Source organism: Xyrauchen texanus, chromosome 10, assembly GCF_025860055.1.
Source record: "Xyrauchen texanus isolate HMW12.3.18 chromosome 10, RBS_HiC_50CHRs, whole genome shotgun sequence".
Lineage (NCBI taxonomy): Eukaryota > Metazoa > Chordata > Actinopteri > Cypriniformes > Catostomidae > Xyrauchen > Xyrauchen texanus.
In genome coordinates, this window is record NC_068285.1 from 20,595,949 (window position 1) to 20,610,372 (window position 14,424).

At 36.0% G+C, this 14,424-nt stretch overlaps 1 protein-coding gene across 1 annotated transcript; it reads right to left on the bottom strand.

Moving 5' to 3' along the window:
• Nucleotides 1-4,331: 4,331 nt before the first annotated feature.
• Nucleotides 4,332-14,259, bottom strand: LOC127650891 (borealin-like). The gene is made up of 11 exons (XM_052136530.1): nucleotides 14,153-14,259; nucleotides 13,912-14,015; nucleotides 13,665-13,793; nucleotides 8,810-8,847; nucleotides 8,629-8,704; nucleotides 8,250-8,314; nucleotides 7,876-7,958; nucleotides 6,731-6,826; nucleotides 6,497-6,626; nucleotides 6,287-6,373; nucleotides 4,332-5,844 (listed from the first exon to the last, which is right to left on the bottom strand). The coding sequence occupies exons 2-11, from the start codon at nucleotides 14,006-14,008 to the stop codon at nucleotides 5,809-5,811; spliced, it is 837 nt and encodes a 278-aa protein (XP_051992490.1). The 5' UTR covers nucleotides 14,009-14,015; nucleotides 14,153-14,259; the 3' UTR covers nucleotides 4,332-5,808.
• Nucleotides 14,260-14,424: the final 165 nt, after the last annotated feature.

The window sequence follows — 14,424 nt, forward strand, 5'->3', positions numbered from 1 at the left end:
TTATATGTAATTTGGGATCGCACTGGGCCATATTACTTTTGCAAATTTGTTGATAGACTTTATTGAGGCACTTTAGAGGAAAAGGGGCTATGAACCATAGCACAATTTCGACCCTAAGGAAGCTTAGATTTTTTTTAGAGGCTGCAAGAACTTTTTTAAAACCTAATTTAATTCTCAGTCAGTGTCAAGCAAGGATGTTCAACAAACCTATCCACAATTAAAGAATATAGATGAAAAAATAGTACCAATGCTAATTTACCACTTCTGAGCAGTTCCTTCCCTGTATTCAGTTCATATTTCTCAAATAATAGGAAGTCCTCAGAGACCAAGGCTGGCATAGAAGAATTAGCCGGAGTTCTGTTTCACTGCATCATAACCTCTGAGGGTCTTCCTCTACCTCTTTGATGTTCTGTGCCTCATTCAGTGTTGCTGACAGATAAAGCAACATATTGGATGTGCCAAGAGAGCATAATATGCCCTGAGAGTCTGCTGACGGCTTCTTTACATTCATTTGCAAAGTTGATTGTAAAGGAGTATGACTTTACGGCAGCAGATGTCCTTGTTTCCATATCACCCCGGGTTCACTGTGACAGAGGGGTAGCCCATCAAAACAACATTAAGGCTCAGACCATTTGGCAGTGGGTACGTGCCCAGACTGGTGCAATATCATCAGGCTCTGGTCTATGTGAGCCTCACCCTCTATATTACCATCAGTTGGTATGGGCAAGACAGTTTCATAAATGAAGCATAATTCAAGACTTGTCCTCATGCAACATGTTCACACGGAAAGAAGGCATGTTGTTACAGAGAGTTCTGGTACCCTAGGATTGGACTTTGTGCTATTATGCCGACTCCCTGACAAGCACCATTTCCTAACAGACATTTTTGCATTGGCTCAATGAAGTAGTCCATGAAATATTCTGAAGCAATATGATACCTTTGTGTGAGGAACAGAATAAAATGTAAGAAATTGCTCACTGAAAATCTTGCCTCACAACCATAGTCAACATTCACTTTCATTGTAATAAAAAGAGCAACTTAAAGGGATAGTTCACCAAAAAATACAATTCTCTCATCAATTACTCACCCTCATGCCATCCCAGGTATGTATGTATGAATTTCTTTCTTCTGCAGTACACAAATGAGGATGGGTGCCAAAATGTTGATGCTCCAAAATCACATAAAGTCATCATAAAAGTAATCCATATGAATCCAGTGCTTTAATACATATCTTCAGAAGTGATATGAAAGATGTGGGTGAGAAACAGATCAATATTTAAGAATTTTTTACTAGAAATTCTTCTCCCTGCCCGGTAGGGTGGTGATATGCATAAACAAGGTATATCAACAAAAACACAAGGAGAACAATGTGAAAGTGGAGATTGACTGAGCAGGGAGGAGAATGTACAGTAAAAAAGGAATTAAATATTGATCTGTTTCTCACCCACACAGATCGTATCGCTTCTGAAGACATTGATTTAATCACTGGAGTCATATGGATTACTTTTATGCTGACTTATGTGATTTTTGGAGCTTCAAGATTTTGGCACCCATTCACTTGCATTGTATGGACCAAAACAGCTGAGAAATTCTTATAAAATCTTAATTTGTGTGATGAAAGAAACATTCTCCTCGTATTTTTGGTGTGTTTACATCTGGGATGACATAAGGGTGAGTAAATGCTAAGATAATTTTTTTGGGTGAACTATCCCTTTTAAGGAAAGTAAGAAATGCATGTTTGAAAACTACATCAGGGTGATTAGATGATGACTGCATTTTCATTTTTGGGTGAACTATGCCTTTAATAATAAATCTTGACCAATCTTGTTTATCACATATCTAATACACCCAGCTCTAAACCCCAATGAACACCAATATGGTGATAACTACCAAAACTCAACGTATTCAAAAAAATCAGAGAAAGCAAGAAAACCGCATTTACTTTCATTTTAAATCATCGGGTTATTCTATGCTTTTGAAGACAAAATTTAAGTAGGCAGGTGCACAACCCTTGCGCAAATTAGATAAGCTGGTAATGACGACGATAAAGGTGTTTACATGCAATGTAAAAAGTTCCTGTGTGGATCAGGTTGATGCTTAAACATTTACATTTATGCATTTGGGCCTTATAACAGGGACAATCCCCCCAGAGCAACCTGGAGATAAGTGCCTTGCTCAAGGACACAATGGTGGTGGCTGTGGGGATCGAACCAGCTACCTTCTGATTACCAGTATGTGCTTTAGCCCACTACGCCACCACCACTCCAAACCAAACCTTTCCCCAATAAAGAAAAACCACTGAAGGCGTTTACATGACATTACATGTTAAAGGCATATTAAGCATAATTGGTGCAAGATTGTGCATGTAAATGGACTCAATGCACATTCAGCACACCATACAAATTCACCAGCCCTTCAGCTCCATGTATGGCTGTGTTCTTGCTAAAATAAGTGAGAGGAGGAGCCACAGTGGCAGACTGAGAGTCTGTGAATAAATCGATTAAGAGGACTCACTTGACGGATGGTTCCGTTAGAGGGACAGGGCAAACAGAGGAATTCATTTGGCTGGTGAGAGCTGTGCAAAGGCAATCCATCTCTCCACAAATTTGTGGAGAGATGGATTGTCTCCATCTTTGTCTCCATCTCTCCTCCATCCAGTGGCATAATTAGACACCCATCTCCTCTGGATTTCTGAAGTAATGATGCATGTGTGGAACACTTGGCTGTGATGTGTCAGACATGATTGTTAATAATGAAAAACAAATTTGCTCTGAGATTTAAAAAAAAAAAGTGTGTTCAGGGGCAGCCTAAAATGATTAAATAATTAAACAACTTAGCAAAAATGTAAATGCTTCAACTAGGCAAGACGAAAAAGTTATTTGTTCTGGAGCAATAGTTTTAACTGCTACAACTAAGGGAACCTTTGAAGACAGCATTTTTCTGGTTTTGTACACAGTGCACTGGAGTGCCTTTGAATGGATAACTTATGTAGAGGGGACACAAAGTTTCCATATAATTCTGGAAATTAAGGCTTACAAAAAAAAAGAGAGGGAACACATTTTCCAGTTCAATAGCTGAATCATAACAGTGGCATGGATGTGGTCCATAAAGCAGGTGTGCTACTGTGCATTTGCTTACAGGGATCTCAACTCAATGCCTCACTGCGTACAACATCTGTTCAATCCCATAAATGAGAATCCAGCCACAGAGCTCCAAATTTCTCCAGCATAGGTCTGTAATGGAACAGTGAATTTGTCCACATTGAATGAGAAGCATTCTAGTCTTAGACTTTAAAATGTACTGGAGGAGATGCAGCCTGCCAAAAGCTATTAGGCAGCAAAAGGGTCCAGAATAGAGCTGATCCTGATCTCATCTCCTGCTCTCAGACCGTAATGAGGCCATCACATTAACAAGCACTAATTGGATGGATTTCCTGGCTCTTACCAACCCTGAAGGTCAGAAACAGAAGCAGGGAAGAGATGACTGGTTGAGAGGTTGATTGGTGCAGGGGACAAAGAGTGTGAAAAGTGCTTTGTATCAGCTGTGATTTATTATAGTATTTTTATTTAATTCTTTGTCTCTTAATCTTTGCTTTGATACCAGAGTAACTTTTATACAAAACTTAATGATTAAACTGACCAGAATGTTTAGAAGGAAGCTGCAGTCTAGCATCACCTGTTTTGATTTGTCCTTGAGCAAATTTAGCAAAACTGAGTGTTTATTAAAGCTCAAGGCAATACAGTGATATTATGAATATGTGCACACTGCCCTCTAGTGATATACAAAATAGTATGTAGTACTTTACTAGCAAGAGCAATGAAAAATCCAATAATAAATTACTCTATAATACAAATGGATGTTTTTATTTTATGTAGAATAGAGACTTTACCCACTTACAGACAGTGTAAGCCATTTTATTTTTTTATAACAAGCCATTATTTTTAACTGGGTCCCCCTCATTTTTTGCTCTGTGCTATTTAGGCCTGCTTTAGAATGCAAAGAATGATTTGACCTAACAAATGTCACATATAAAGAGTACCTGACTAAGTAATGAATGTGTCAGAATAATAGGTGTTGTTTCTAACTCATTTGTGACTGTGTCAATAATAAAGAAAGTTCTATAAATGCCCATTGATAAAACTGCAGACAGTTTTTAACAAGAAATTATAAATGGACTATACAAGTCTGTTGTGATGCCTATTAAGACATTAACTTGTGTTTAAATATAAAATGAATGCACTGTAATGATATACACAATGAATGTTTTGACCCATTTAATGATGTGAGAATTGGTAGTTTGAGGCATTTATAAAAGTACCTTACCTCTTTTAAATAAAAGAAATACAGTATATATATATATATATATATAAACATATTACTATGTACTTAGTCTAGCATAGCCAGACCTTTGCCTAATTTTTACTGTATTCACTTGAGATCAATCCTCCTACCAAAGTTTTTAAAGGAATAGAGTTCACCAAAAACAAAAATTCTCTCATCATTTACTCACCCTTATGCCATCCCAGCTCTTTTGGTCTATACAATAAAAGTGAATGGGTGCCAAACTTTTGAAGCTCCAAAAATCACATAAGTCATCATAAAAGTAAACCATAAGACTCTAGTGGTTAAATCTATATATTCAGAAGTGATTTGATATGCGAGTGAGAAACAGATCACTTTTTCATTCTTTGTGCATACTGCCCCTCCAAGGCAGCGAGAAGAATTTAAAGAAAAAAAAGGACAAATATTTATCTGTTTTTTACCCAAATCTATGGATAACCATATGGATTACTTTTATGATGCCTTTATGTGCTATTTGGAGTGTCAACATTTTGGCACACATTCACTTGCATTGTATGGACCTACAGAGCTGAAATAAAAAGGAATTTGAATATTCACACTTTCTGAAATAAAAGCATAAAGTGAGTAAGGACTGTCAATCTCCAAAAAGTTTAATAAAAGCAAAATATAGTAACAAAACCTAGTCCATAAAACTTGTGCATTATTTTCTAAGTCTTCTAAAGCCATTTGACAGCTTTGTGCAACGGACAGACAAAAATAAGTCTTTCTTTACTGAAACTATATTCTCAAATTTAATTCAGGCATTGATTATATTCATTTTTGCAGAGAAAATTATCAAAGAACAAAAAATTTTAGTCTGTCCACACACACCAAGTGAACATTTGACTTCCTATATTTTTGAAGACTTTTAATTTTATTGTGAAAGTCATATTGGCATACATTTGTGGTGCTTTCAAAAGGTCATTATTGAGGCTTGACAGCACTTGGTCACTTTAAGCTTCATAGTATGGAAGAGCATGGTGTGAACATTCCTGAATATCTTTTGTGTTCCACAGAAGCAAGTCATATGTGGAATGAGTCGAAAGGCATGCTGAATAAATTACAGAATTTCCATTACTGGGCAAACTATTGTTTTAAGGTTGATTCATTTCATATGAAATGCTACAGCACCGATCTCTGTTCCATGTCTTCAAACAAAATCATGCACAATGAGGAATACTGCCAAACTTTTAAATGAAAGTGTGAGGAAAAAAATGTACATTAGAGATATGGAATCTTGTAGTTTATGAGTCATATTTACAAAAGGTGTTACATCAAAGATTATGTGAACCGTAAAACTACTAATATTATTTACATACCATTTAAAAGCTCAAGAAATCATTTAAACTGAAGTACAGGCCACACAATGTTATAATGCAGGAATAAAATGGCGCTGACAAGTATAAAATGCTGCTGGTTTGAAGTAAAATTACAGGAGAGCATACTGTACAAAGCTAATGTAATAGTTCACTTTGACGTTCCACAAAGAGTTGTGAGCCGATTCTGCACAGAAAAGAAAACAGGAAACTTGTATTATTACTTAACAAAAACAGAAGTTTAAATTCAATAAAATCCATAAGAATCAGGTAAACAATGCTATGCTTTTCTTAGTAAATATCGTCAGGCCCAGATATAATTTTTTTATCTTTATTATCAATATTTTCTGTGCCGAAACAGAGGGGGTTTCAAACAAGCAGAATTAATTTAAACAAGGTAAAAATGTTTAAAGCGGGGCTTAGAGTTCTAACGAAAACGAACAAGTATTTAAAAGAAAAATAGTCTTAATATTTTATAAACTTAAAGGGGCGAAGGATGTATAGAACTTTGCTAATGATGGACGTACAAATTTCCATCACATTTCAATTGCTTCCTTTGGAATTCTTTAGGCACAGATCAAGTGTGGGCCTGGCTATCATTACAGATTAGTAAAAGCAGCCATACATACCTGCAGGTTTCTGATACTGCGTATGGCATTTTCATCCAGCTGGCTCAGGTCCACAGAGTCCATCTCATTAGCCAGCAGCTGGATACACTGAAATTACCACCAAGAAAAAAAGGGTTGTGTAGCATGCATAAACACATACATACAATGTGCTTTGCATGAGTGCATCATAAGTAAATATTAGCTAATAATACAGAGTAGGCAATCACTCACCTCTCCATTTCCAAGTGGAACGCTAATGACGATGTCCTCCGCACTCCCAGCAATGGGCGAGCCATTAACGGACATGCTATACACCTTCTCCTTGTGCTGTGCCAGTCTCACAGCTGGAGTCTTGGGCAATCTGCCCGAGAGAACAGTAATGCTTTATACACAAAAGCCTGAAAACATTGAAAAATCTCTGGCAGTCAAAATCAATGTCACATATTGGCACACGTCAGTATTTACCTGGGGTCAAAGCGTGGTGTGATGAGTGGCGTGGCACCAATGATTGAAGACTCGAGCAAACTTCTAGCAGGAGTGACTAGAGGCTTTCTTGAAGTCCTATATACAAAAATCAAGGATCGATTCTGCACTACTAATGACAACAAACAGAATTTCAAATATAACGGATTGTACCACTGGCTGAGCCAATGTTGCTGTATCAGGCTGGTAACATGCTCAAACAAACAGATAAATGTCCCACAGAGACCCAGTTTTGACACATATCAACCTTATACTTGTCAATCTATCTGTATAATAAGCTATAGGAGAAAGTATTTTAGGAATAGGAAGGAGTATTTTAATTAGGGCTGTCAATCGATAATTTTATAGAATCAAATGAATTACATGATGTGCCAATTAAATGAATTAAATCACAATGAATCGCACAATTTTTACTAAGAAAAGCTCCAAAATAAAGAATTTAGTATATAACAAAATAATTCTAAATATAATTCTGATTACTTAAATACATTCCATCATATATATATATATATATATATATATATATATACACACATATACACACACACACAAATATTTTTAAAGCAGAGACGTTAAGCATTTCTACAATACAAAAAAATGTCAAAATATTGTTTATTTCATTTCAATATCATTCAACAACCCTATCATTGGCCTATTTCTGTCTGTGCCATTTTTTATTGTTGATCTACGTACTGATGCGTCAACAGACACTTTTGGTTGAGTCACATTTGGCAAGTTTTCAGCATCTCTAGTCATAAGAGCTGTGTTTTTAGAATATTGTGTCCAGTTAAAGTAGTTTGAAACATGAGACAAAAGTGCATCTGAGGGAGTCTGTGCTGCCTGTTGCTCTTGTTGGTATGACGAGCAGTGTTGGACATACTGCTGACTGCCCCCCTGCTGCCACATAAAGGTTGTAGGAACATTGCTCATTACGTAATTAACGTATGCATCAGGGGCATGATTAATTGCATACATTTTTTTAACATGTTAATTTTCATAGAGTTGCACTAAATTAATTTGCTAAATTGACAGCCCTAATTTTAACAAATGATGAGTTTTTTAATAAAAAACAAGGCCTGGTTCTTCACTGTCTATGATCAAATTAAAATAGAATTTGAGTTCCTTACCTTTGGATGGTGTTACCCTGTTTGCTAATGGAGAGAGCCCTGGCCTTCTTGGATGTTGAAGGTGCCTTTTTTGGAGCCTTTTTCTGCAGCAGAATGGTTTAGGTGAGACAGGGAGTCAAAACACACTAAAGACCAATGACTCATTTATAAAGATTTTTAAAAAGACATGAATTGCTTCTCAAGCTGTCAAAAAACAAATGTAAAGTAGTTTGTCATTTTCTAAGCGATCACAATGCATGCAGATGAGTCTGACTGTAGACGAACACTCCCATCCAAAAGCACTTAACACATATCAGCTTGAGTGTAAATTAGGTCATATTAAATACTTTCCATTAGCTAGATTACTTGGAGTTTGATTTCCCTCATCTACTGACCTTTTTCACTGCAGTTTTGAGAGGCGCAATGTTTTCATCCTCCGAGTTTGCACCGTTTTTGTCTTCTGTAGATGAGGGGGGGGAGGTTATACAAAAAGACAAGCTTTACAGTTTTTTCAAGTTGAGAGTGAATTATAGTTGAAACCCCGACCCGTACCAGAGACTGTGTGGCCCAACTCAACCCAGCCCAAACGATATCGTCAGATTATAAATCAGAACCAAACCTGAAAAATCGCTCACTATCTTTAGACTAACAATCTAGATGCACCGCAAAGGATGTGTCTAGATAAAAAAAAAAATGACTGAACCTCGCCCAAAACCAGTCGGGTTCTCGGGCCCGGGTTAGGTTGCAGACCTCAAGTCGATGCAGTGGATTTACCTTTAGTGGCATACTTGGAAGGAATGGCATGATTCTCAGCAATAGCAAGTTCCACTTGAGCTGCTTCCTCCCTTACCTGCAAATGGTGTGAAGACAAGATCAGTTTGACAAAAGTAGTGACAAACTGCATTGAATATAGTCAAATCATGGTCATATAACAGAAGTTGTTTAATCCAAGTACCTTTGAATCATCCACTGGTGACTTTGGCTTGTCTACATCTGAAAGGACAATTGAGAAATGTGAGCCATTAAACCAGAATATGTGTGCATTTTGTAATATAGGTAGTGTGTCATTTTTAAATTATTATTATATATGCAGCTTTTTGGCCACATATTAATTGAGAGACTACATGAAACAGTTGTACTTCTCTAATAAGGCATTTGTCACAGTGCAGGTCTATTTAAATAAACTGCAAATAGGTGACTAAACGTGATGTCTCTGAATGGGTGGCCACTTGCAGCATATTAAACAAATATGCATTTTCACATATATATGCAAATCTACAAAAATCTTGCTGTTGAAAAAGGCTTTTGTCTGTGTTATTTCTCAATTACTCATGTGCAGAACCTAAATGTCCGCAAATGAAAATGACACGACGGTTAAAGGAATAGTTTACCCAAAAATTTAAATTCTCTCATCATTTTCTCCCCCTTATGGCATCACAGATGTGTTTGACTTTCTTCAGCTGAACACAAATGCAGATTTATAGAAGAATACCTCAGCTCTGTATCTCCATACAATGCAAGTGAATGGTGACCAAAACTTTGAAGATCCAAAAAGTAAGTAAAGGCAGTGTAAAAGACTTCAGTGGTTACATCCATTTCTTCTGAAGCGATCCGATGGGTTTTGGGTGAGAACAGACCAAAACTATCTCCTATTTTATTGCACATTTTGCATCCCCAATTTATTTCCTTGCTTCCCTGCTACACCCACTTAGGAAATGAGGAAAGGATGGAAGGAACAGAAATGAGGATAGAGGAATCGAAGCAAGACGGATTTGTTAAATAAAATATCCTGCTCACTCAAGTGTGACTTCAGACATTTATGTTATTGAAACATTATTTATTGATATATTCATAATAATTCCACATAATTCAAGATGCACTGTTGAAGACCTATGTGAAAATTATGGTTTCCTTAAACCACAAATGTGAAACATGAATTAAAACTTTTGTGTCAGATGTGAAGGGGGAGGAGAATTTTCGACCAAAAAGTCTTTCACACAGGAAGCTCCCGTGCTTCCTCGCTCAAGCTTCCTTGGTAAGCTCCCTCCATCCTCTCTCCTTGCCATTTGTTTAGAGCATTGATACATCCTTCATGCTGGTAGACATTGATTGGTTCCAGGTCAAAGACAAGAGGATGGAGGAGTGAGGAAACGAGGATGCACAGTTTAAGAAATGAGAAGCACCCATGCTTAGAGCTGGCAGGGTTGCTGCACAGTTTTTAAAATCAAATTCAAGACCTGAACAATTCAAGTTAATGCTGTATCCCCATAGCAAAACAAACAAACACAATCTCAAAATAAATCATGTTTCACAGAAGCTTAACTTAAACAGGCAGGGGCACATATTCAACATGGCCTTAACACAGCTCATCAGAAAAACCGGATAGGCTATATGAAAGTTTAAAATACTCAAGACATGTTTTCCACAAACACATCACATTAAAATTGTTTTATGTAGCATTATATAAATTAATAAGAGCGTTATTGGATCACCGGTATGCAGTACCTGCACTTCTCTAATTTAGTCAACAGAGTACCGGTGGTTTTTCTTGCGTAACACCACTTCTCAGAGTCTCCCGGTACAATGTAATGTTTTTTTTTTATTTAAGTCAGTGATTTGATTTATAGGGAACTTTTAACTTTAAAGGCACTTTAACTCTGAAATACACCAGGGACTCTTATTTTGAAATGCTTGTGCTTCACTGTTTCCAGCTGCTCATTCAAACAAATAATGGATATAAAATGTGCACTTCTACAATAATCTACAACTAGGGCTGGGCGATATGGCAAATTAAAAAATCTTGAGTTTGATCAAACTTGTGGAAGATTCGCGATTCGATTTTTCAACTTTTAAATGTACTTCAACATGATTCATATTGTATGATCTTTATTAGAATGCAAGGCAACCTGATTATTTTCATAATAGGAAATCAAGGTGTGCAAGAAATATTTACAAATGCACCAAATAGGGAAGCTGTCAGAGTGTAAATGTAAATTAAAATCTAATAAACCCAGATATTTATTAGAAAACCGCAAAATAATTATCATTTTAAGTTTATCTAGAAAGTTACAATCACACTGTATAGAATCGTACTAGGAATATTACCGCAGTGTTTTATATCAGTCTCCGTGTTGTTAACCTGTCACATTCATTTGGAATGCGCCACACACGTGCAGCTGATCAGATCAAGAGCGGCACCAAGACAAGTGGTTTAATTATTTTTCTCTTCCTTATTCAGCCTTTGATGGATTTACAACATATCTAACTATAGCATTTGAAATATTTTTGGCAACATTTTTGGCAAAATCTCAATAAATATTTTTTATTTATTTTTTTCTAAAAGAAGTAAAAAAGCGTGTCAAAACACACATTTGAATTAATCTGGGAAAAAAAAGAAGCTCAGCCCTACTTACAATGTATTACAATCAGGGACGGGTTTATCAATTTTGAGGCCCCAAGTAACAGACCATGCTGGGGCCCCATTTTGAAACATTTTGCTTAAATAATTACATAATTTATTTTAAATTCATCCTATCAACCATTGTAGCCAAGTACATTCAAAATGTTTAATGAAATAAAAATCTAGTTAAAGATAATTAATGCATGTTTTCCAGTTTTTCCCCAAAAAAAAGCTATATTTACCTACATAAATTTATACTAAACAATCTTTTTGAAAGGGTTGTGCAAAACCTACTACTTCACCCAGTAACATTTTGGAATTCAGTTGTTATTTATTCATTTGATAACCCCACAGTTATTTATTGTTGTCCAGTTTCCCATTATAATATGATGCAGTATTTTTATTACTTTGAGGATTTGATGTATACATTAGTAATATATTCCAGTCTTATTTACTTTACTTTACTTTACTTTACTTTCACCTGGAGCTTATATTCTGATGGCGAGGCTGTATTTTATGTAAGCATTGTAGGTAACATTTGTAACTAACAATAAACATACAAAGCACTGCGGCCCCTCAGCACACTAGAGCAGAAGGAAAAAAACATTGCCGTATATCAAGCGCTGAAATTTGCTTGTTGCAGAACAATCTGGAACAATCGTAACAGTCCCCTCTTTGCAACCTGAACTTGTTCAGAACGTTAAATCTTTGACACCGGTGCTAAAAAAACAACAACAATCTAGATAGACACAGTTCAACGACTGATACAGAATGCAGGTGTCTCGGCATGCATTATTGAAACCTGAAGCTCTTATTAACTTGACACAGTGTCTAAAAATGTGCCAGTCCTCCATGAGACACTGAAGAAAGAGCAAGACGCAGTGCAGCAGGTATGGATATTTGGTCAGAGCAGTCGCAGGCAACTCCTAACTCATCTGTTTCCGCGTATTTGTGAGTGAGAGTGTGTGCGCAAAACAGCTTTGGATGACCTATGTATTTTTTCATAAATTACAAACCCGATCCCTACTTAAAAAAAAAAAACTTAGCTGCCCTGACCCCAGCGACTTCTAACGTGAATCAGGTAGTGATTACAAATTACATGAAAAAAGGCAATCAGTAACATAATCTTGTATATTAGATTTATGTGGTAATCTAATCTGATTATTTTGGATCACTTTCAACCAAATTCAGCATGGTTTAATCATTTGAATGGTGCTTATGTCCACAAATTCAGATAAATGTAAAAATATGAAGGAAGATTTAATATTTTCATGTTTTCCCCCGTGATGCAGATAGAGGTCCTCAATCAATGACATAATCAAATATGTTTTAGTTTGAGTTTAACAAGCATTTCTTATTAAGAGTTTCTAAAACTATGTACAGGTTAACACAAATGGGGTCATGCAATTTCGCCATTTTACAAATGCCATCTACACGTCCACATCCAGTTATATTTGTGAATCGGCGTCACAAAAATATCTCTTAAGTTATCGATACACCAAAAGTGCATTCATATCCTTTTTTGAAGCTTACTACTAAAGCAATTTAAGAAACTAAAAGAAACTTTACAACACTAATCCAATTGAATATGAAATTACGTGTATTTGTGAATTTTGATGCCTTTGATAGACAAAACCATGTGTTATAACAGACAGAGTGATAATTGAAATAATAATTGCATTTTTTTTTGTTAGATTTGCAATGTAAAGTAAAAAAAAAAAAAAAAAAAAAAAGAAAAAACTTAAACAAATGCTTCTTTAGATTTGTTGTAGAATTCTTCAAAGTTAGTTGGATATTAACTTTTGGAAGGAAGAGGTTACATTGCACAGTAATGTTTTTGCCCCGTGTCTCCTTAAAAATTGAATTGTCTCTATAGATCAGTGGTTAAATTCTGAGGTAGAACGCTCCATCTTCACCTGGCTGGCGAGTAGCAACACAACCCTACCTCTACCTTGCAAAAACACTCAAAGGCTTACCGAATGTATATCATCGGTGTGCTGATTTAGAATGAAAATGATTAGAATGATCAGTAAATTAAAAATAATTAACTGCCTTTACTTAGTTAATATGTAATCCATAAAAAGTAACGGTGGTCTGATTACATGTATTTAAAAAATATAATTGAATTAAATTACAAATACTTGATTTAAGTAATCTGATTACATAATCCAGATGGCATGTAATCCCTTACTAGCCAGCACTGGCTGCCTTTATGTGCTTTTATGAACTTCAATGTTTTATAAAAGCCGTACAGAGTGGAGATATTCTTATACAAATCTTAATATATGTTCTACAGAAGAAAGTCAGTCATAGAGTTATCTATCCTCATGTCTGGGATGGCATGAGGGGGAGTAAATGATGGCACTGGTTTAAATATTTACATGATACAACAAAATAGGAAAATGCTTACTGGAGTAATCTATCCAGTTCATTTTTCTCACTGCCATAGGCAGTTTGATCAGCGCTGTCTTGTAAAGGTTGTCTGCATCTTTCAGAAGGTTGTTGGTCTTTTCCTTCAGTCTTTCAACAATCGTATGTACTGTAAACACGGAATAAATACATAAAGTTCCACAATGAACACAGCTACAAAACAGTTTACAGGTGAGATGACAATAGCAGCAAAAGACCAACTAACTATTTAAATACATTTCAATTACCTTCATCGTCAAAGTCAAGCAGAAAAGCCTCTAGCTTGTGCGTTTTGGGATTCTTCTTGTTGTTTTTTGTATTCTGGGTTCGTTTTCTGGGTGCCATAATGACTCTGAAAAACAAATGCGCAATGTTTATTTAATTAAAGTAAATCCAAGCCAACTGCGATGGTATATATTTAAATAAGCATTTAAAATAATTATAAATAATACTTTAAAGTTACTTAAAGCGTATTTCTATTTCTCTTACTTTTTATAAAACAATCCTCTGCCTCTGATTTGCCGTCACGCTCTGTGCAACAGTTAGAAAAAGCCTTTTCAAATTCAACACTACCACGTCACTAAACCAATCAGCAACCATCTTTGACAGTCGTTTCATAAATACGCTCCATCTCCTGACCAATAAGATGCACCTCTCTTGTGAGGGAATCCTCCTGACCAATGGTTGAGCGTATAACTGATGAGGCTGTAGAAAGGAAGAAGCGGATTGGTGGATGATGTTGGATTTACCCGGAAGTATGG

Bases quoted from the DNA above. Each gene is read 5' to 3' on its own strand.
- LOC127650891 (XM_052136530.1), bottom strand. From the start codon at position 14,008: ATGGCACCCAGAAAACGAACCCAGAATACAAAAAACAACAAGAAGAAT. The intron at 13,794-13,911 runs GTAATTGAAATG...CCGTGTTTACAG, and splicing joins GCTTGACTTTGACGATGAAG to TACATACGATTGTTGAAAGA. The intron at 5,845-6,286 runs GTATGTATGGCT...TTTTCTGTGCAG, and splicing joins GCAGTATCAGAAACCTGCAG to AATCGGCTCACAACTCTTTG.